The 24,165-nt window shown below is 37.7% G+C and overlaps 1 protein-coding gene across 1 annotated transcript in view; it reads right to left on the reverse strand.

Moving 5' to 3' along the window:
• The window catches only part of MICU1 (mitochondrial calcium uptake 1), a 236,970-nt gene that overhangs the window by 78,586 nt on the left and 134,219 nt on the right, over positions 1-24,165 (reverse strand). Inside the window, exons 7-8 of the mRNA XM_037130527.2 lie at positions 12,927-13,009; positions 7,337-7,534 (exon numbers count right to left, since the gene is read on the reverse strand). Coding sequence (XP_036986422.2) covers positions 7,337-7,534; positions 12,927-13,009 — 281 coding nt within the window. The remainder of the gene's footprint in view (positions 1-7,336; positions 7,535-12,926; positions 13,010-24,165) is intronic.

The raw sequence follows: 24,165 nt of genomic DNA on the forward strand, positions 1-24,165 counted from the left end.
GTTACAGCATCATCTTGATACACTAAGGTTGCAGGTTCAATCTCTGGTCAGGGCACATATAAGACACAACCAATAAATGCATAAATAAATGGAACAGCAAATTGATGCCTCGCTCTCTCACACCCCCCCTCAAATCAATAAATAAAAATTAAAAAAAGAAATAAGGGCCCTGGCTGGTGTGGCTCAGTGGATTGAGCATGGGCCTGCAAATCAGAGGATCGCGGTTCGATTCCAAGTCAGGGCGCATGCCTGGGTTGCAGGCCAGTTCCCAGCGGGGGACACACAAGAGGCAACCACACACTGATGTTTCTCTCCCTCTCACCTTCCCTTCCCCCCTAAAGATAAATAAATAAAAAATATTTTTAAAAAAAGAAATAAGGGATCAAAACAAAAACTTGAAAGAAAGAAAAATATTTTATATGGTGAAAGTAAGAGATTCCCTTTTTTCTTTTCTTTTTTACATTTGGAAAAATAATTCCTGCTAGGTCCTTTCCTTGTCAGAATTTTACAAGGATAAAACAGTTAATTTTGACTAAATATTTCAAGTTTTTCTAAGAAAAAAATAAACGTAATTTTATTATTGTAACCAAATATTGAAGTTACAATTTTTTTGTTCACTGAGGATTAACTTAAAAGTTTTTAGCTTTAAATATATATATTTGGCTCTTTAAAGTTATAAATACCCAAAAGTGGTAAGTATTCTTAAAACACTTTTGGTGATTTTTGGGAAATCTAAGCTAAACACATCTAAGGCTGAACATACTTAATTTTGCTTTTCAGATTAAATTAAATCGAATCAGTTAACTCTCATCTTTGAGTTAACATATGAGTCAGTTTTCCAGTTCAAAAAAATCCAACTGGCTATTAAAATAAAAAGAAATTGACTTTGCCAAGAGTGCTCTAGTTCCAGAAAGTGTTTGATTGAAAGCCTTCTTGTCCTCTGGTGTCCTTTGCCACATTCTTTCGGCCAGAAAAAGAGCTGAGGTTGTTTCTTAATATGGTCCTCTGTGTCAGGACAAGATTTAATTCTACCTCAACACTTTAAAGAGATGAGTATGAAGATGACATCAGTTTAATGATGCAAAGGGTAGCTGATCTGCATTTCCATAGGCACTTTTAATCATGTAGCTGTGATTACAACACTTTTTTTTATTACAACACTTTTAAAGTTCCTTGATATTTAACTTAAATTAACTCTCTTATTTTTTTTTGCTCTACTATTATTGACAAATGAGCATAATTAGCACAGTTCTTTGTGTGTCCCTTTTACCTCTCTTCCTAACTGAACAAACCTAGTTAATGCCAGTATTTTTTTTCTTAAAGACTGGGAAGATAGAATGATCACTATTATCCTTTGAACTATATCTAATTTGCTTTCAGATAATTGATAGTCATGCTTTTTAAAAATATGATAATCTGATTGGTTATACATAAGCATATGAACCCCAAAACTGATGAAAAACCATGCTTCAGATTAGAATTCTGTTAGATAATACTTTTTCAGTTTCCTTATTTTATATTCTAGAGTTGGCTTCTTCATTCTTGTATAAATTAATTTTTGCTTTTCTTTGACATGACATTTTTATGTCATTTCTCTCTCCCCCCAAATTAAAATTAATCATAATCTTTCAAAGAGTTCTCAATTACCTTTCATTTTTGACTGACATATTACTTGTGGTAGTTCAAGAAATCAATGAATATATTAACTGGAATTAGATTTGGCAACTGTCTCCAAAGAACTCGACTCAAGTTCTTGGTGGCCTTAGATGGAATGTTTAATAACTTCAAAAGATATTTTTTAAAATCTGTATATTCTTAAGTCATTCCTTCAAACCTATGTTGTTTTTTTTTTTGAGTTTCCAAATAGAGAAATAAGAGTAGTATAAAACAAATTTGACCAGAATTAAGAGCATACAAACATTTAAAAATACCTAACAAGCCCGGCTGGTGTAGCTCAGTAGCTTGAGTGTGGGCCTCCGAACCAAAGAGTCACTGGTTCAAGGTCCCCAGTAGTGGGTGCGTAAGAGGCAACCACACACTGATGTTTCTCTACCTCTCTTTCTCCTTCCCTTCCCCTCCCCTCTCTCTAAAAACAAATAAATACAATCTTTTTTTTCAAATAAATACAATCTTGAAAAAAATAAAAATATCTAACAAGCTAATGGTTCTTATGAAAAGAAATTAAGTGGCTAGTTTAGGTAGCCATTTAATTTACACAGTAGAACAGTGTAATTCTCCTTTGTAATAACACTCAACTTGAGGGGCAAAGGAACTAGGAAAAGATGGTGCTGGAGCAGCCTATAGATATCTGGTCTTTTTCTGTTCCTAAATTTCAGAACATTTTGTTTTCTTCAGAGCTCCAAGTAAGTCACATATGGAAATCTCATCTCAGACTAAAAGTACTAATAATTAGAGGATGAACAGAACATAATTCATTCTGGAAGACTGAGCTGGAATCCTGACTCAACCATTTAATAGCTCTGTGACTTTTATCTTTCTAAATATCAGTTTCTCCATCTGCGACATGGGTATAATACCACTAAGTTCAATAGGGTGGGTGGGAATTAAAACAAAGAAAGCGTGTGATATGTATAAGTGGCCTGTTTCACAGCAGGCACTCAATAATGTTCATGGGCATTTCCCTCTTGCTAACCCCTCTGAAATTAAATTTGACAGATAAAGTGTTCTTGTCACTCTCAAAGCTATTGTGATGGGGGGAGGGGAAAGAACTAAATGAAGCTGTAAATCTCCTTGACCTAAAATTCTAAAGTAGATAAGTAAAGAAATATAACCAGTAAGAAATATAAAGAATGGCCAAATTATAAAACCCATATGAAAGGTACTAATAATCATTTCCATTTTCCTCCTGGCTGTGATGATGACATATTTCATACTTAATGAGGGGAGAAATACCCAAACTTTGAAAAGTAAGATGAAATGTTTCATAAAAAGAAAAATTGCTCCATTTTCCAGATGTCCAATCTTATGAGAAAACTATTTTCAAAATTAACATAAAGGCTTTCGGTCATTTATCTGAGAAGATCAGTTTAAGTGCCTACTATATGGCAGCTGCCATACTAAGTGGCAGAGGGCATATAAAAGGAGGTGAAAGAATACTTATTAAAGACAAAATACATGCCAGGTGGTATATTCATTTGCTAGGGCTCCTAGCAAAATACCACGGAATGGGTGACTTAAACAACAGAAATTTACTTCTTCACAGTTCTGGGGGCTGGAAGTCTAAGATCAAGGTACGAGCACAGTTGGTTTTCGCCGAGGCCTCTCTTCTCGGCTTGCCGTTGGCTGCCCTTGTGTTGTCTCCTCACGTGGCTGTCCTCCTGTGTGTGCACACCTCCACCAGAGGTGTTCCCCTGTGCCCAAGTTTCCTCCCTTATAAAAAACACCCGTGGGACTGGACTAGGGCCCACCCTGGACCTCATTTTAACTTAAAAACATTTTTTAAAAAGTAAATTATATTGATTATGCTACTACAGTTGTCAGGATTTTCCCCTTTTTCCTCCCCACTACCCAGCACTGCCACACCCTCAGGCCATTCCCACACTATCATTCATGTCCATGGACGATGCACATACTCCATTTCCTGTTCTGTACTTTATACCCCCATGGCTGTCCTGTAAGTACCTACTTGTACTTCCTAATCCCCTCACCTCTTCACTCATTACCCCACACTCCCTCCCATCTGGTAACCATCAAAACTCTCTGTATCCCTGATTCTGTCTCTTTTTGTTTGTTTAGTTTGTTTTTATATTAAATTGTTCATAGATTTGTATTTTTTTGCCATTTTATTGTTCATAGTTTTGATGTTCTTATTTTTCTTTTTTTAAATATATTTGATTGATTATGCTACTACAGTTGTCCCATTTCCCTCCCTTTATTCCCCTCCACCCTGCACACCCCCTCCCACCTGTATTCCCCAACCCTTTTGTTCATGGCCATGGGTCATACATTTAAGTTCTTTGGCTTCAACATTTCCTATACTATTCTTAACTGCCCCCTATTTTCTACCTACCATTTATGCCAGTTATTTCCTGTACCTTTTCTCCCTTTCTATCCCTCCCTCACTACTAAGCCTCCATGTGATCTCCATTTCTGTGATTCTGTTCCTGGTCTAGTTGTTTACTTAGTTTTAGTTTCTGTTTTTAGGTTCAGTTGTTGATGTGAGTTTGTTGTTATTTTATTGTTCATATTTTCGATCTCCTTTTTCTTACATAAGTCCCTTTAACATTTCATATAGTAATGGATTGGTGATGATTTTTTTTTCTTGTCTGGGAAGCTCTTTATCTGCCCTTTGATTCTTAATGATGCTTTGCTGGGTAGAGCAATCTTGGCTGTAGGTCCCTGCTTTTAATGACTTTGAATACTTTTTGCCAATCTCTTCTAGACTACAGTTTCTTTAGTGAAATCAGCTGATGGCCTTATGGGAACTTCCCTGTAGGTAATTAACTGCTTTTCTTTTGCTGCTTTTAAGATTCTCTCTTTATCTTTAACCTCTGGCATTTTAATTATGATGTGTCTTGGGCGGGCCTGTAAGTTGGGTGGGGCGGCATCTCTGGGGATCTCCAAGGCAGGTAGAACAGCGTTAGCCAGGTTGATGGAGTCACAGACATGGCACCAGGCTACCAGATCTGTGAAAGGAGAGTTTAGCAAAGGGATACTGGCCTCTGCTTGCCTTGATGCCAAACACTTCAGTTTCTCCCTGTATATCACTGTGCCTTTCCTTTCAAGCTGCTACCCTGGTGCTAGAGCTGAGGTAGTGAATCTGAGTAGGCGAGACCATGTGTGTGTTCTTCAAGAGTAACTGCTCAGGGCACCAGAAGTTTCTTCCACAAACTAAGTCCCCTCTGGTTTTTTCAGCCAGAAGTTGTGGGGACTTATCTTCCTGGCACTGGCATCGTGGTCTGGGCCCTGATGTGGGGCTGGGACTCTTCACTCATGAGATATCCCTCCAGAATTTTTATCTAATGTTCCGCATCCACGCGCCTCCTACCAGTCCGGCTTGGTGTGGTTTCTTTAATTCCATAATTGTCAGACTTCCATTCGACTTGATTTCTGATGTTTCTGAGTGATGGTTGTTCTATACGTTAGTTGTAATTTTGATGTGGTTGTGCAAAGGGGGCACAACCCCCATGCCTGCCTATGCCACCATCCTGACCAGAAATCCACCCCTTTAAAGGCCCTATTTCCAAGTACAGTCACATTCTGAGGTACTGGGGGTGAGGGCTTCAACATCGGAATTATGGGGGAACATAATTCAGCCCATAAGAAATCTCATCTCACTGAAACATTGCTCTGTGCAGCGAGGCTCTAAGAGGATAAATAACTCATCAAATGTCATATAACCAGTGGTGGAAATAAAATTTTAATCAAGGTCTCATTATATGAGCACCAAAACCTGTTCTCTTTCTGCTATTCATATCTTCTCAAAGAATTACAAATCTAGTTGGGAAGGCAGAATATTGATTCATAAAACTTTAAATATGGATGTTAATGATAAGGAGCCACTTATTCACTAAACTTGTACTATTATATGGAAAGAATGGACTTGGAATTAATAAACATTTATAGAGTATTTATAACATCTTAGGGTGAGTACTTTTATGAAAGAGTCAATTGGTTTCCTTACATGAGGAATTGCTGATTGGCGAGTAGTACCATTCTCAGTACATCTTGGTCCAAAGCCTACAGATGATCCTAAGTCAATGTCAAAAACAGGGAGGCTTTCTAGAATAATTATCTTAAATACTATTAGATCTCTTTTCTTCTGCATTTGGATGTAGGCTACGTGCAGGTACCCATGTATGAAACCCCTCATCTGCTGTTAATATTTTATCTCACTGGCAATATATACATTAGTGGACTGTCAGCTGGACAGCACCACAGGATAAAAGACAAAAGTCCCATGTCTGTCTCTTGAGACTCCCACATGTATGTCTGGGAATGAGTGTTAAGCTAGACTGTGGAACTGGCACCTGCTCCATGCTCTGAATGACCCTGAATTGTCATTTAAAGTTTGTCAGAAGTACTAGCTTGTGCTTTATTCTCTAACTATATTTTATGGATCTATACTGTATTAAATTATAATTACATAATTAATAAGTTAAATAACTTATATTTCCAGATTATGTTATAATGTTTCCAAAGAAGGCCACCCCAGGAGTGCATACTAGGGGCCAAAGCATACGTCTAGAATCTAATACGTATCAACTCTTACTCCGAAACTGTTTAACTCCTAAATGCAGAAAATGAAAGTCCTGTGTGAGAGACGGCCTCCCTCTACCAGCAGGAAGGAAACACAGAAAGGCAACTACAGAAAAGTAACTAACGTATATGGGGAGACTAAAGGATAATAAGAATTATTTTAACAAGTTCTGTTTTACAGATTTCTCTTGACTTTGATTCACCTTCTCTGGTGATAAGAATGCAAAATTCACAAATGCAAGTTGCCCCTCTTAGTTTAACCTAGTATGTAAACACTAGGCCCAGCTATTTCCTTGGGTCTTTCATCTTCATATGGGGGTTCTTATGTATGTGTAAAAATCTGATTTATACACACACACACACATACACACATGCACATATCTCACTTGCATATATAATTTTATCTCACTTATATCACTTATTATAGGGGCTACTAGAGCCTCCTCAAAGAGGCTGAACTATAGAGATACATTCCTTTGTGGGGGTTTTTTTTGAAGTAAATTCTTTGAATATCAATTACACTATTTTTAGGAAACAAGTATAGTACAAAAGCATATTTCAAAGTTTGATCTGATTTTTAGTATTATCCTACTTTCACCTCTCTCCTATAGCATGAATAGCAAGAGTTCTTTTTTAAAAACTATTTTAAAGTTATGGTTGATGTACAACAGAGTTCTTATTAATAAGGGAAATTCATTAGTGATTTTTCAAACTGTCTCAGTTGAGTTAAGTGGGATCCCTCATCTCCACCACCTGGTACCTTTCATACACTACACATAAAACTGGGGATACATATTCAAGATTGAGAACCACTCTGACCCTTGCATTTCTTTTTCCTAAAGCTGGACATCCAAAGACAATGAAGAGGTTCAGTTTAGGCATTTTTGCTTTCAGGCCCAGAATCATCTTACTCCAAGACATTTTCACAGAACACATTACTTCCTACCTGCTGTCAGACTGTAAATCACTGACTAGGTTCAAAGTCACCAATCCTCACAGCTGGAGGCAGACTGAAAGAACATGGTAAGGCAGGCCCTCCCAACCCAGTGGCTCTATGTGCATGTGTGACGGGCAGTGCCGTGACCGCCTGAAGTCCAAGGAATAGAGGAAGTCCTACCTCTAGCTTCAGAACATCGTGCTGAAGTTTGCGCTGAAATTCAAGGAAGTTTTTGATTGTCAGTTTCCCTTTGAGATCAGCTCCAAAAAAATAGGTTGTAAGGGCTGAACACAAGCCAGACTTGAGGGTGTTACCAGTAGTAGAACGATCTCTGTGACGCATTCCCATACTGGTTTGGGAGCGAATGATGCTCTGAACCTAAAAGAGAAGCAAACACCCACCCAGAAAAACATTACAAAGTGGAGACATAGAGAAAAGCAACTGTCTATTGATTCTTTATTATTTGCCTACACTGTGCTACAATTCTTTCCTTTAATGCTTACAACAATCCTATGAGAGAAGCCCTAAGATTATCCTTATTTCACAGGTAAGAAATTCGAGGCACATACAGTTAAGTAACTTGCTCAAGGTCAAATAGCTAGCAAGCAGCAGAACAAGGATTCTAACAGAGATGACTGATATCTTTAAAACTGGGACTGTCTTAAAAATATCTTTTCAGAAAAGAGTATGCATTTGTTTTGAGGCTGGAAACCTCTCTCACAATAAATAATCATCAACCTCACAGTAATACCTTCCATATCTCAGGAGAATTTTTTAAAATTCACAGTTTTTACTAACGACTCCCTAGTTGTGATGAGAGACAGCATAGCTCCAGGCAAATACTTAACATCTAAGAGAAATAACATTTATTAGAATCATACATGAAATACGAAATTGGTATAAAATAGTTCTCCAAGAAAATATGGGGGAATTAGTTCAATCTTTGAGAAGTTTTAATGAACTTTTTGAGAAAAGATAACTTTTGGGACTAGCAACTACGGCCTAACAATATATATAAAAGCTTTTTGAGGTGAGCTGATAATTGCTACAGCTTTTTTTCCCGCGAGTTCCTGCAGTGTTTTCTCCCTCTATACAAGGCAAAACACAAACCACCAGCCAAACCCACAGCTACTCAGAATAACTAGAATTGGGATATGTAAAGATAAATAATAAAGGCATGTACCACAAACAAACGATATAGGTAATCTTGATGTTTAACTTGCCGAATTAGAAAAGTGTCACACTGAGAAACCGAAGGTTTGGATTTCGAGCCCCGCACCTTCACTGCCAGGCCACCACAGCGCCTCTGAAGCTTAAGATTTGTAATGATGAATTGACCTTAGTAAAGTGTTTTTTATTTATTTTACTTATGATCTATGACCATAAAAAGGACTTATTTAAGACAATTTAAAAGTCTCTGCTCCAGAAAGGGTGGGGCAGTACAAGAGAAGGACACTAGACCAGAGCCAGAAGTCGTGGGGGCTGCCTGGGCTGCTCTGCATGCAGTGAGGGCGGAGTCTATGCCAGTTGCCTCACCCCTTTGAGCCTCACGTTTCTCACTGGAAAACTTCACAGAGCGCAGTATTGCTGGGTCTCCTTAAAACTTTAAGTTAATATCATAAATACTTTTGATTATGATTTTTTCTGAGTTCACATTTTGTCACGTAAACAAGATTGGTTGACCTTTGTTTCTCAGGCACGTGGAGACTTGAAAGCCAGGTATACAATGGATTTTAAAATTACTTAAGTTGAGTTTTTTAGACTTTAAATTGAAATTTGGGGCAATCAGAAAAATGCTTTTTCTATTTGAAGGCTATATATAATTCACTGTATTTATGTGTGAGAACTGGAGGATTTTCCAATAGCAGTACTGAATTAGCAGTATATGAACCAGGATTGAGCATTGGCGTGGTGAGGACCTACCACAATTTAAATTTTGCCTGTGGCTATAAATAGTACAGCTTATAGCCTTCCCACTGTGGGAACGTATGCTAGCTTCAAAGTGTGGTGCTGAGAGTATTTGTATAAGTGATTGAAGAAAAAAGTGCTTTTAGGGAAAATTAACGCTACAGCATCTTCATTAATGAGTAGTAACAGTACAGTCCAAATGCTGTCACACTTATGTGTAAACTGTTGCTCACTATAAGTGTTCTTTCATTAAAGACTTTTTAAAAAGTATGTATCACTAGATTTTCTGTGTGTGAAAGAAACAGACAGAAAGAAATTATTTTCTTAGTATTTCTCAGTTGGGAAATACTTTCTTAAAATATTTTTACTTAGATAACTTGTTAAGTATAACCTAAGAATCTGTCAAATACCAACTAGTCATATGAATGCTTACTATATGCTATATGCTGCGGAGAAAATTAAGAGAAGTATAAAACATGATCTCTGAAATAAAATCTCATTCTTTCTCTTTTGTTTCACAATTGATAGCTATCACTTCTCAGACTTTCATACTAAAAAACATTTCTGTCATAGCTTACGCAAATGTAGCCCAAATAATCAATATTGTTTATTAGGTTAATTCTGCTTTATGATTTGCTATGAAATGGGTCAGAGAAAACTCACACTTACTATTTATAATTATAAATGCTTTTTAGTAATTTATGCTTATGCATGATCAAAGTGATTCTGGAAGATGAATGAAAGAGTAATATTAGCTATTAGTTTGCTCATGACACATTAACTTTGAAGACACATGATGATGAAATGGAAGATGTCCTCATTTGGTTCTGTTTAACTTTTTAAAATAAAGTCAAGAAAATACCCATTTACCTGGGAAAGCAGAGTAAAGGCTGGGTGCATTTTCAACTTAATAAATTATTATATTTCCCAAGAAAGCAAAATGTAGAAAGATGAAGTAGGGAAACTTCTGAGAGCCATTTACTCATGAGCCACCTTATAATGACCTTTTGATTTTCTTCTAAAGAGTTTTACATCAAGCTCTCCTGTGATCAACACTGTAAACTGCACGAGGTTAGCAAGGCCAGTTATCAAGGGATCGCATTAGGTGAACTTAGCATCCCTCTCCTGGCAAGTAAACAGAATGGTGAAGTGACTGCCCCAAGTCATTCAGCATGTCAGCAGCAATGCCAAAAGTAAGACCCATGTGCCCTAAACTCAAACCTAAAGTTTAGTGTAACAGGAGTAGGGAAGTTATGACAATTTTGTTCCTGAGGGGTCCCCTAAGTAATTTCTTAGGCTATTTCAAAACCAATTTTTTTCCTTTTTAAATTATCTTTTTCTTCATCCCTTCCCTCTCCCCCTCTCCTACTTTAATTTCTCTCCTTCCTGCTTCTTGGGTCTGCCTGAAGCCCTCTTTTAACATTTAATACTAAACAGGCCTTAATCTGCTTCTGGTAATGGATGAGTAGCTGTTTCCAGGCCAATCCCTGCTCAGATGACAATAATACACTATGGACAAAATAAACCAAACAACTAACTGAAGGCACTAGGAGTGACCATGGGCAGATACTGGAGGGGAGTTGACACTCAGAAGAAGGTAGATAGCACTGGGTGAGTTTCCCACTTTACATGAGTTTCAGCCTAAGGGAAGTCCCAGTCTGCATCAGAAGGATTGGTGTCCTCAGTTGCTCTGGCTTGAAAAACCAGAGGACAGACTTTGCAGCAACTACAACCACTGGAAAGGGGGAAAATCCTGGAAAGGAGAAATCCAAAGAAGAGAGCCCCAAATTCTAGATATAAACTCCAGCTAAATCCAGTTAAGATTAATAGCCTGCTACAACAAAACAGAACACTAGCTTTAGATGAATATATCCAACAACATAGTCTATGACATGACTCCTAACACCCAAACTATAATCCAAAATTACTTGACATATGAGGAAAATGGGAAAATTTGACTCATTCTCAAGAAAACAGGCAATCATTGGAGATTATTAGCTAAATGACAGAAATTAGCAGACAAGGATTTTAAAGCAGTCATTATAACAGTACTCAGGATATAAAATATGTTTGTAATAAGGAAAATATAGGACATTTCATATGAGAAAGAAACTACAAAAAATGACATGGGAGTTCTAGAATTAAAAAATGTGACATCTGAAATAAAAATTTACATTTGTTTAACAAACAAATGTAAATTTGTTTGATTTACATTTGTTTGATTTACATTTGTTACAATCTCTGATTGTTTAACAGCAGAGATGCTATGACTGAAGAGGCAACTATCATGAGGACAAATCAACAGAAATTACACAGTCTGATAAGTAGAGAGAAAAGACTGGGAAAAAAAAAAGAAACCACATGGAGACATATCGTAATAAAATTTCTAGAAAACAAACGTAAAAAAGTCTGGAAAGCAAAGAGAGAAAAACAACATGTTACATATACAGGAACAATACTGACTATTCATTAGTAGGAATGAGAAGTAGAGAAACAGTAACTGAGAATTTTACATCCATATCTGGAACTCTATGTCTAGAATTCCCTTCCATAAGTAATGATTATATAAATTCATTCATCACCAACAGATGTGCACTAGAAGAAACGCTACAGAAAGTTTTTCCAATTGAAGTGAAATGGTACCATATGAAAACCAGGTTATTCAGGAAGGAATGAAAAGTCATCAGAAATGGTAAACATGTGAGTAAATATAACAGATTATTATTGTTTTTATTTTCTTTAAAAAATACGAGCATGAAAGCAAAAATTGTAATGTATTATGGGGCTTATAATGTACAGTAGTCCCTCCTTATCTGTGGTTTCACTTTCCATGGTTTCAGCTATACTCACTCAATCATGGGAAAAAAATATTAAGTGAAAAATTTCAGAAATAAACAATTCATAATTTTAAACTGTGTGCCATTCTGGGTAGTGTGATGAAGTCTCTCACCATCCTGCTCCATCTCACTTGGGATGTAAATCATCCCTTTGTCCAGCATATCCACACACTATCCGATACTCACCTGTTAGTCACTCAGTGTCACGCCAGTTATCAGATCGACTGTCATGGTATCACAATGCTTGTGCTCAGGTAATTCTTATTTTTCTTAAAAATGGCCCTAGAGCACAAAAACAGTGGTGCTGACAATTTGGATATGCCAAAGAGAAGCTGCAAAGTGTATATATGTATGTTTAGGAAATAGCACAGTATATACATTTGGTACCATCCAAAGTATCAGGCACCCACTGGGGGTCTTAGGATGTTTCTCCCGTGGATAATGGAGGACTATCATATGCGGCAGAGGTAATACACAGGAAGACTGTAACAGAAAGAATTGGAGGAGTAAATGGAACTATATGACTGCAAAGTTTCTACATTTTATGTGAGGTAGTGTAATAGAAGTTCTAAACAGACTGTGTATATTTAAGAATGTATGATAGACACAGGGTGCAAATTTGAGTAAATGTCTCTAGGTGTTTTGAAATATTTATCTGTGTGCATTTCTTATTTATCATTCATCCTTGTGTTCTGAAATGTCTGGCACAAAGAAACTGTTCGACAAATGTTGGCTGAATATGTGATTGAATATCCATAACTTAGCCTCTCAGCATTATAGTTTAATTCATAATGAGAAATCATGGCAAGCTTGATCTTAATCATATGCTAAAAATAATTCCTTATGTTTACAGTGAAAACAAAAAAACCCCACATGTTAAAAGTGAGTAACTCTGAAAAATGTCACATCAGGTAGTTAAAAATTGGACAGCATCTGAATGTGCTGACCAAGGTGAAAGTAACTCCAAGCACATGAAAAAGGATTAAATATGAATGTATTTAAAAGAACGCTACAGGACAACTTGCCTGTTCGAACTCCTCCATGTCTACTTCTCCATCTCCGTTCAAGTCGAACATCTTGAAGGCAATTTCAAAATTTCTCTGAGGAGCTGAAAACAGGAAGGAAGAAAGGAAGGACAGGAAAAAGGAAGAAGGGAGAGGAGGACAGAAATATTTAGATGACATTGACCAAAAAACTCCCCAAACCCAGTTCTTTAAGAAAAACAGATTAACACTAAAATGTAATATCAAGTCACAGAATACTACCATATTTATCTACATCAACCCTTTCACAGTACTCCTTAAAACCAAAAGAAAATTTTAGTACAGGTGGTAAAGACAGCCTCTCTGGTCGGGTGGCTCTGTTGGTGGGAACATTGTCCCAATACATCAAAATGCTGCAGGTTCAATCCCTGGTCAGGACCATGTTGCAAGTCTGATCTTTGGTTGGGGCACATACAGGAGGCAACGGATCAATGTCTCTCTCTCATACCAATGTTTCTCTCCCTCCTTCCCCCTTTCCTTACTCTCTACAATCAACAAAGACATATCCTCGGGTGAAGATTAAAAAATTGCATTTGTCTATCTTTGTGTTTCAATAATCTTTTAAGTACTTCTGCTTTGGTTTCTTAGACACCATCCACTTCAGCTGTACAATTCTAATGTTGTTGCTCTGTTACTTAAATATAGTAATGTTAACCTGAGCATAAAAGTCAGTCTGGGTGAGTCGGACCACTGCAAAGAAGTTGAAACTCTTTTTTTTTTTTTTTAAAGATTTTGCTTATTTATTTTTAGAGAGAAGAGAAGGGGAAGAAAAAGAGAGGGAGAGAAAGAGAAGGAAAGAGAGGGAGAGAAAGAGAAGGGAAGAGAGGAAGAGAGTGGTTGCTTCTCAAGCACCCTATTGGAGACCTGGCCTGAAACCCAAGCATGTGCCCTGACTGGGAATTGAACCAGCAACCCTTTGGGTCTCAGGCCGGCACTCAATCCACTGAGCCACACTAGCCAGAGCAGAAGTTGAAACTCTTAAGCCTTTGTCTTGCTTTTTAAAATACAAGCTGGCTTTGTACTTTGTTCTTTCTAGTCTCTCCATTTTAAGCACAATCAGTTTAGTGGATGTCACTCTACCAATAGGTTACTATCTGTACTAGTTTACTCATTGTGACTATAGCCTGGCGGTAAGGCAGAACAGCACATTGTTAGCTGTTTGGCCCCCAATTTCAACCATGTTAGTTGGGTATACAAATTACTGAGTGAGGTATACTTAAATGGTAAAATAAAGCTGAAATTTAAAAAGCAAAATAAACCCAGTGGGACCACGTGAGAGGCAGACACACATTAATGTCTCTCTCTCCTCTCTAGGAATAAATAAAATTTAAGAAAGCAAAATAAAAAATGCAAAGCCTGAGAAGATGGTATATATTTTTTCTCTTAAGTGAGTGATGAAAGCTCTTTGACCTTCTTATTGCTCCTAGATCAAAACATAATATACTTATGCATTAGAATAATATGTGTATAAATATAACAGCCCTCTTTTCTTACCATGCTAAATGTTCTGGTAAAGGAAACTAAGTAGTTTACTTTCTACCTTTAGTGATACAAATTTACACGGCTGTAGAGAACAAACCAAAATAAATAACCTAATACTACCGAATTTAAATTTTAGCTAGTGTAACTTTTACTAAAAAATGTAAAGTTTTCATGTAGACAAAAAAAGTAAAAAAGTGTTTAGTACGTTATGTGTAGTTGTAGAAAGTCCATATTCCCATCTTGCTCAAGAATTTGTCAACAGCAAACTGAACTTCTGGCTTAAATTCTACTTTCAGCTCAGTAGCCAGCTAGGCTGGCAAGCTCCTGTTTTTTTTTTTTAAATTTATTTATTTATCTTTAGAGCGGAAGGGAAGGAGAGAAGGAGAGAAATATCAATGTATGGTTGCCTCTCATGAGTCCCCTGCTGGGAACTGGCCTGCAACCCAGGCATGTGCCCCGACTGGGAATCGAACCATGATTGAGTGGTTCGCAGGCCCGCACTCAGTCCACTGAGCTACACCAGCCAGGGCCAAGCTCCTGGATTTTATTTGCATGGGTAAGTTATGTGCCTGTGCTTCCAACTGCCTGCCTCACTTGAAAACGGCCTCCAAATGGTTAGCTCTTTTTCAGGCCACAAGTACAATTGCTAAGAAGAATGCAGCTAGGGGAGTTCAACTTTTGTATTATTTATTGCCACCTCTTCCATTTTTCATACCTGTCTGGATGCTACTTTTTACTGAAAAGTTACTATGTGCCAAACATTGAGCTAGAAAATTTAAAGCTGTTGATTATCTGCTGTTGTACTCTCAATCCTGGAAATTTTTATTTCTTTATTTTTTAATTAGAGGAGAAAACTGGGGCTCAAAGCCATTAAATGACTAGCTCAAAATCACATAGCTAATATGTGACAGAACTGGCAAGTGAATAGGTCAATGTTGACTCCAAAGCCCATAAACTGTTTATTATGCGCCACGGCCTCCAATATGGAGACAGTGATACTCACAATAACAAGCACATACTCTTTACTCTGGTATGTTTTAACCTAGAAACGAAACAACATGACTCACTGGTTACATCAGTCTCTGTAACAGCCGAGAGTCCCAAGATGCTCATCTCAAAAACTACCTGATTTCAAAGAAACATTGCATACGCCATGCTCAGTAGTTTAGACTTGGCTGTGCTAACTGGAGACCAACAGGCAACATTAGATTCTCAGAAAGGATTATCAAATGTTTTTTAAAATTCTAAACATACTTTTAAAAATAAGAATGCACTCTCCTATTCTCCCCTATTGCCTCACACTTGACTTGTTTCACTCACAAACATTTTTTGCTTAATCCTTGTAGATATTTGAGATTGTAACAACTGCAAATGGTATGAAGCCACTGAAAGTTTTAAGGAGAGGAGTGACACAATCAAACAGGCATTTATAAAGGACCTCTCTGGCTCCAGTGTGAAGATGAGTTGGAAAACAAGAACCAGCTGCACAGATCACTGAAGGTCTTACAAATGTTAAACATATGAATTGAGGTGATGGCAGTGGTAATGAAGAGGAGGAAACAAATTGGAAAGAACCAGGCAGAAATTATACAACTTGATGATTAATTAGCTGTGATGAGTTGAGAGTGAAGGACGACAGCATGACTGGCTTGGCCTACTGGGTAGCTTGCATGTTATTAACCAAGAGATACAACAGATATAAAAGGTTTGAGAAATAAAATGAGTTCAGATCAGATCTGCTGAATTCAAGGGGATAACAGCATATTCAAATGAAATGCTCAGGAAATAGCTGGAAATATGGCTCTAAGCTTAGAAGAGAGTGGCGAAAGCTCAGAATCCTTGGCGTAAGTGTGGTGAGCTGCAAAGAGCCTGAAATGAAGTTGCCCAAGGAGGACTGAGGGTTGAGGAGAAGGTTGAAGAAAGGGTAGAAAGCAGTTGAAAGAAAACGGGAAGACGAGGTGGCATCACACTGGGAGGAACATAGTCCAAACGAATAGAAATAGGGAAAAACTTGGCAAGAGCCAGTCAATATAGTGCCACATATGAATTAATGCAGCATTTCCACTCCTATCTCCACCATTAGAGAACTTACACAGAGTGCTTACAATTTTAGCTTTATCATAATTGTTTATTCTTACAGTCCTGTGAGTTCCATGAAGGCATGTGCCTGTATCATTTAAATGACTGCATGAGTAACTCTACCAAATCAGAGTTCTATGTCCTCTTACAACTAAGATGGAATTCAGTTTACCAAACAAAGCACATCCTGTACTGCTTGAGGTTTCTGTATCTTTTTATCCTGGCTTTCTTTCTTTCTTTTTTAAGATTTTATTTATTTATTTTTTAGAAAGAGGGGAAGAGAAACATCAGTGTGTGGTTGCTTCTTCCGCCACCCCTACTGGGGACCTGGCCTGCAACCCAGGCACATGCCCTGAGTGGGAATCGAACCAGCGATCCCTTGGTTCGCAGGTCGGCACTCAATCCACTGAGCCACACCAGCCAGGGTGTGGTTTAGCTACTTTCAAACTGAGTATTTGCTTTATGTGGAGCTCAGAGTGTTTATTGAAGTACATGCACTGACATTCTAGAGGCTGAGTCTGCACGCGCTCACTAGGATCACTGATAAGGCAAGTCAAGGCAGCTACCTTGCACATTCTCATTTAGGCTTTGCCAGTCTATCAGGGAAGGTCCTTCTTCCCACTGTACTCCTCTTGGCCTATTCAATCTTCATCCACTGGTTATGTCAAAGTATTTAAGATAAACAAACACAAAACTAGCTTGCTTTAAGTGACATATACTACCCAGGAATATCTGCTAGACAATTCTCTTGTTCTTCCCCATCTCCTCTTAAATGTAGGTTTCAGAATAATTTTGAAATCCAGCTGTTCTAGAAGGCTCTAAGATGTCTTGTGTTTATGCTAACTCACAACCTATTTCCATGGAAAGGTACTGAGAAAGGAATTCTTTTGAATCTCAGGCTACTTACAGAGTGAACAGTGAAGCTTCCCCTTCCTCATGTTAATAGCATGATCGACTTCTATAAAACTTCCAAAATTACCTTAATATATGTTAGAACTGACTAAAACAATAAGATTCTTTGAAAAGTTCATTATTATGCAGCTTTTACTCAGAATTCCATGACGATCTTTGCTACTTGGAAATGGAGATACATTCGGGTCTGTTCTAGTTAAATATCCATTTTCATATTACTCTATCATCAACATTAATAGCTCTAGATCATCCTTTGAAGCACGGTAGATTTTTCTACTTTGCTTTACAAAAAGAAAAAAGCAACCTTCTCTAAGTGTAGTAAGTCAAATCCTCAGCAACAACACCAGCTGCCTCATGGCTGTCACGGCTGTTCATTGTTCTTTAACTGAGAATGCACGGACTAGGTCTCTAATTCTGTCTTATATCCTATTTTTGGTGGTGCTGATGGAATGAACAAAAAATTGAATAGGTTAGATTCTACACACACTTCTTATTTTCTGTTGGTTAGCTTCTCCCACCACAGAATTCCTACCGACATCATACCTGTTTTCAAAGGATGCTGCAGGACAAATGAGGTAATTAATATGCAGTATCAGAGAACTCTTGAGTTAGGAAAATACTTCAGAATATAAGGAGCTTCTATTCAATGATCACTCTTACTACTGAATTTGTAAGGATGATCACACAGCTTTCCATTATTTGTGAGAGGAAGGTCACCACTTCTGAAGTCTAACCATGGCTGGCAATATTAATTGAGCTTTTTTCCTCATGTAGAGCTCAAATCTAATCCTGGGCAGCTCTTGCAAACTGTTATAATTTCTTGGAGAAATAAAAAATATATCTGCTCCCCCACTTATTTGATAGCTCTCTAAATACATTAAAAAATGTATCCTCATGTCTCTACTAAGGTTTTTTGGAACTGATTTCCAGAACTTCAACATCCTTATAGCCCTCCACTGGGGCACTTCCAGATGGCCAATGCCTACTGTTAAGATAGAATTCTACACATAGTTTATTCTGGAATGAGTTATCCTTCCTAGAAACAACAGGACTGCTTCTTTGCAGACTAAGGTAATAGCATTATTCTTATACAGGGGCTTCAGTATATTGCTTTCTGTGTAACATTAGTCCTAGGGAAAGGAGGGGAAAACTTACAAGATTAGATTTCAAAAAGTACCCCTCCCTCAATTCTTCAAAGGATGATAGCTAGGCACAGTCTGGAAGAAGTCTTTCTGCCTTTTACACAGCGTGGAGGAAAAAAATTCAGTCAACACACATTTGAGTCTGTCCCACATGTCCACAGAGACATTTGGTCCAGGCTGACCCATCCACCTTACCCCACGTGCCATTATGAGCTAGGCAACCAAAGCAAGAAGGGCTGTTATTGGCAATACGGCCACAACACAATTATTGGGACAATGAAACACAACAGTATTTTTTTATGTACGAATCCTATAAACCAAAAGTGGAAATAAACATTATGGGCTCTTTGAAACCAGGGATAATTCTGGGTGTGAACATTCTGGACAGGACTGAATATCAAAGACCATATGGCATGGAACAAGTATCTCCGGGATGTTCTGGACAGGACCAAATGTCCTGCAAAAAAAACCTCCCATGTTATAATGTGTTGTCATTGTACTACAGCATTTCCTTGGGATGACTTAGCTTCAGAAGAATGGTGCTATACAAAACGAAAACATAAGACTTATTTTAAACACACTTAAGCAACAGCAGATCAGTTTTCATCAACATAGACTTTTAGTCTAAGTTGATATAGACAATAAGCTTGTCTACATACATATATGTATATGTTTTTATTTTTTTAATTTTTAATTTTTTTGTGTTTATTTAAGTTGTTGTTCAAATACAGTTTTCTATTTCTCCCATCCCAGCCCACCCCCGCAGTGCTCCACACCTCCCTCCCATTTCCATCCCCTTAGTTTTTGTCCATGTGTCCTTCATACTTGTTCCTGCAAACCCTTCCCCTTTGTCCCTGAAATTCTCTTCCCTCTCCACTCTGGTCACTGTCAGCTTGTTCTGTACTTCAGTGTCTTTGGTTATATTTTGCTTGCTTGTTTGTTTCGTTCTTGCTTGTTTAGGTTCCTGTTAAAAGTGAGATCACATGGTATTTGTCTTTCACCACCTGGCTTATTTCACTCAGCATAATGCTTTCCAGTTCCATCCATGCTGTTGCAAAAAAATAGGAGCTCCTTCTTTCTTTCTGCTGCATAGAATTCCATTGTGTAAATGTACTTAATTACACAATGTACCGTTCCATAGTTTTTTGATCCATTCATTTACTGATGGGCACCTAGGTTGCTTCCAACACTTGACTATTGTAAATTGTGCTGCTATGGACATTGGGGTGCACAGGTTCTTTTGGATTGGCGTTTTAGGGTTCTTAGGATATAATCCCAGCAGTGGAATTGCTGGGTCAAAAGGCAGTTCCATTTTTAGTTTTCTTAGAAAATTCCATATTGTTATCCAGAGTGGTTGTACCAGTCTGCAGACCCACCAAAAGAGAACTAGGGACCCCTTTCCTCTACCACCTCTCCAACACTTGTTGTTTGTTGCTTTGTTTATGATGGCCATTCTGACCAGTGTGAAGTGGTATCTCATTGTGGTTTTAATTTGCATTTCTCTGATAGCTAGCAATACTGAGCATCTTTTCATGTGTCTCTGGATCCTCTGTATGTCCTCCTTGGAGAAGTGTCTGTTCAAGTCCTTTTCCTATTTTTTAATTAGGTTGCTTGTCTTCTTAGAGTGGAGTCGTGTAAGTTCTTTGTATATTTTGGAGATTAAACCCTTGTCTCAGGTATCATTGGCAAATATGTTTTTCCATACAGTTGGTTCTTTTTAAAATTTTAATACTGTTTTCGTTAGCCATGTAGAAGCTTTTTATTTTGATAAGATCCCATTTGTTTATTCTTTCCTTTATGTCCCTTGCCTATCTAGGGGACATATCAGTAAAAATGTTGCTGCATGAAATATCTGAGATTTTCCTGCCAATGTTTTCCTCTAGGACTTTCATGGTATCACGACTATATTTAAGTCTTCTATCCACCTTGAATTTATTTTGGTATATGGTGTAAGTTGGTGCTCGAGTTTCACCAACTCGAGCACATACCTGTCCAGTTCTCCCAACACCATTTGTTGAAGAGGCTTTTTTTATTCCATTTTACATTGCTGCCCACTTTGTTGTATATTAATTGACTGTAGAAACTTGGGTTTATTTCTGGGCTCTCTGTTCATTTCCATTGGTCTATGTGCCTGTTTTTGTCCCAGCACCAGGCTGGGACAAAGCACCAGGCTTTGATTACAGTGGCCTTGTAATACAGTTTGGTATCAGGCATTGTGATCCCTCCTACTTTGTTCTTCTTTCTCAAAATTGCAGCTGCTATTCTGGGTCATTCACGGTTCCATATAAATTTTTGAAGTGTTTGTTCTATATCTGTGAAATATGCCATTGGTACTTTAATAGGTATTGCATTGAATCTGTAAATTGCTTTGGGTAGTATGGACATTATGATGATGTTAATTCTTCCAATCCACAAACATGGTATATATTTCTATTTGTTTGTGTCTTTCTTGATTTCTTTCTTCAGTGTTGTGTAGTTTTCTGCATGCAGGTCTTTTACCTCCTTGGTTAGTTTTATTGCTAGGTTATTTTATTTTTCTTTTTGCTATATCAAATGGGATTTTTCCTTGATTTCTGTTTCTGCTGTTTCATTGCTGGTATACAAAAATGCCTTTGATTTCTGGATATTGACTTTGTATCCTACTGTTTTGCCAAATTCATTTATTAGGTCAAGCAGTTCTGGGGTGGAGTCTACAGATTTTCCATGTATACTATCATGTCATCTACAAACAATGACAGTTTTGTTTCCTCCTTTCTGATTTAGAGGCCTTTTATTTCCTTTTCTTGTCTGATTGCTGTGGCTTGCACTTCCAATACCATATTGAATAGAAGTGGTGAAAGTGGACAACCTTGTCTTGTTCTTGATCTCAGTGGAAAAGCTTTTAGTTTTAGCCCATTGAGTATGACGTTGGCTGTAGGTCTGTCATATATGGCCTTTAGTATGTTGAGGAATGCTCCCTCTATTCCCACTTTGCTGAGTGTTTTTATTATAAATGGGTGCCGTACCTTATCAAAAGTTTTTTCTGCATCCATTGATATGATCATGTGATTTTTGTCTTTGCTTTTGTTTATGTGATTTATTACATTTACTGATTTGTGAATACTGAACTATCATTGCATCCCTGGGATGAATCCCACTTGGTCATGGTGAATGATCTTTTTAATGTATTGTTGGATGCGGTTTGCCAATATTTGGTGAGGATTTTAGCATCTATGTTCATCAGCAATACTGGCCTGAAGTTTTCTTTCTTTGTTGTGTTTTTATCTGGTTTTGGAATTAGGATGATTCTGGCTTCATAAAAAGTTTGGGAGTCTGCCATCATTTTGGATTTTTTGGAATAGTCTGTGAAGAATAGGGGTTAGTTCTTTCTTAAATGCTTTGTAGAATTCTCCTGTGAAACCATCTGGTCCAGGGCTTGAGTGCTGGAAGTTTTTTGATTACTGCTTCAATTTCTTTTGCTGTTATTGGTCTGTTTAGGCTTTCTGCTTCTTCTTTATTGAGTTTTGGAAAATTATAATTTTCTAGAAATTTGTCCATTTCACCTAGGTTTTCAAATTTCTTGTCATACAGTTCATAGTAATTTCTCACAAACCTTTGTATTTCTGTGGAGTCAGTTGTAATCTCTCCTCTTTCATTTCTGATTGTGTCTGATTTCATTTCTGTTTATTTGGGTCCTCTCTCTTTTTTTGATGAGCCTGTTTAAAGGCTTGTCAATTTTGTTTATCTTTTAAAAAAACCAGCTCCAGGATTCACTGATCCTTAGAATTGTGCTTTTAGTTTCTATGTCATTTAATTCTACTCTGATCTTGGTTATTTCCTTCCTTCTACTTGCTCTGGGCTGTCTTTGTTGTTCTTCGAGTTCTTGTAGGCATAGGGTTAGGTTGTTTGTTTGAAATGTTTCTATCTTTTTTAGGTAGGCCTGTATTGCTATGAACTTCCCTCTCAGGACTGCCTTTGCTGTGTTCCTTAAGTTTTGGGTTGTTGTGAGTTCATTTTCCTTTGTTTCCAGAAACTTTTTGATTTCTTCCCTAATTTCATTCTTGACCCATTCATTAATAGCGCACTATTCAATCTCCATGATTTTAAGTGTTTTGGTTTTTTTCCCCTTGGGGTTGGTTTCTAGTTTCAGTCCCTTGTGGTTGGAGAAGATGCTTGGTATGATTTCAATTTTATTGAATTTGTTGAGGCTTGTTTTGTGTCCTATCATGTCATCTATCTTTGAAAGTGTTTCAAAGTGTTGTTTGAAAGTCTCTCTTTATGTTCCTTTTTTTGAAGTCTATTTTGTCTGATATGAGTCTTGCTATCCCAGCTTTTTTTCCCCTGTACGTTTGCTTGGAAAATTTGTTTCTAGTCCTTCACTTTTAGTGTACGTCTTTTGTCCTGAGGTGGGTCTTTTATAGGCAGCATATGTGTGGGTAATGCTTTCTTATCCATTCAGCTATTCTGTGTCTTTTCATTATAGCATTTAATCCATTTACGCTTTAGGTTATTATTGATAGGTACTTATTCATTGCCACTTTGTACCTGTGTTCCTCTCTGTCGCTTTCTTTTCCTTCCTTTCCTTAGAGCAGTCCCTTTAGCATCTCTTGCAGAGCTGGTTTGGTGGGGGTGTATTCTTTCAGACTTCTTTTGTCTTGGAAGCTCCTTATTTGGCCTTCTATCTTGATTGAGAGCCTTGCTGGGTTGTATATGTGTTTTTATATATCACTTGCTGACCAAGATGTAGATGGAAGAACCAAAGGCAAAGATAAATCTTTATGTAAATATTTCATAATTTCTCTGGCTAATCTTTACAGTACTATGCTGAATAAGTGTGTGAGAGTGGGCAGCCTTGTCTTGTTCCTGATCTTCCAAGATTGAGATGTTTGCTATGGATTTGTCATAGATGACCTTTATTATGTTGAGCTATGTTCCTTCTATCCCAATTTGTTGCATTTTTATCATAAAGAAATGCTGAATTTCGTTAAATAATTTTTTTGGTCTATTGAGATAATCACGATTTTTGTCTTTTATTCTATTAATGTGGTATATCACAATGATTTGCATATGTTAAACTATTCTTGCATTCCAGGGAGAATTCCCACTTGATCATGGTGTGTGAGTCTTGTAATTGTTTATTTTTTAAATATTTTATTTATTTATTTTAGGAAGAGGGGAGGGAGAGAGAAATGGAAAAAAAAATGATGTGCAAGAGAAACATTGAGGGACTTCCGCCAAGATGGAGGCATAGGTGGATATCTGTGCCTTCTCACACAACCAAGTTTAGAGACAACTAAATATTAGCAACAGAAAACACAGCCAGAACACAGAAAATTGAACTTTTAGGAAGTCTGCTAACAACAAATTCTTCAGCCTGACCGGTAAGGGGCGAAACCAGTGGCTGGTGGAGCAGGGTTGCACAGGAAAACCTGGTCAGATGGACTCAGGCGCGAGGAATCCAGGCGCAGGGTTGGACCTAGCGAGCGACCGCGCGGAGGCAACCAGGACGTAGGGCTGCGGGTTGACTGTGGTCGTGCATTTGTGCACGGATAGACAGGAGAGGGAGTGGGCGATTGGACCCGGGACCCAGCGGGTCCCGCGGCAATTGGCAGGGAGGGCGCCGCCAT

Source organism: Artibeus jamaicensis, unplaced genomic scaffold (assembly GCF_021234435.1).
Source record: "Artibeus jamaicensis isolate MK-2021 breed Jamaican fruit bat unplaced genomic scaffold, CSHL_Jam_final contig_332, whole genome shotgun sequence".
NCBI classification, from domain to species: Eukaryota; Metazoa; Chordata; class Mammalia; order Chiroptera; family Phyllostomidae; genus Artibeus; species Artibeus jamaicensis.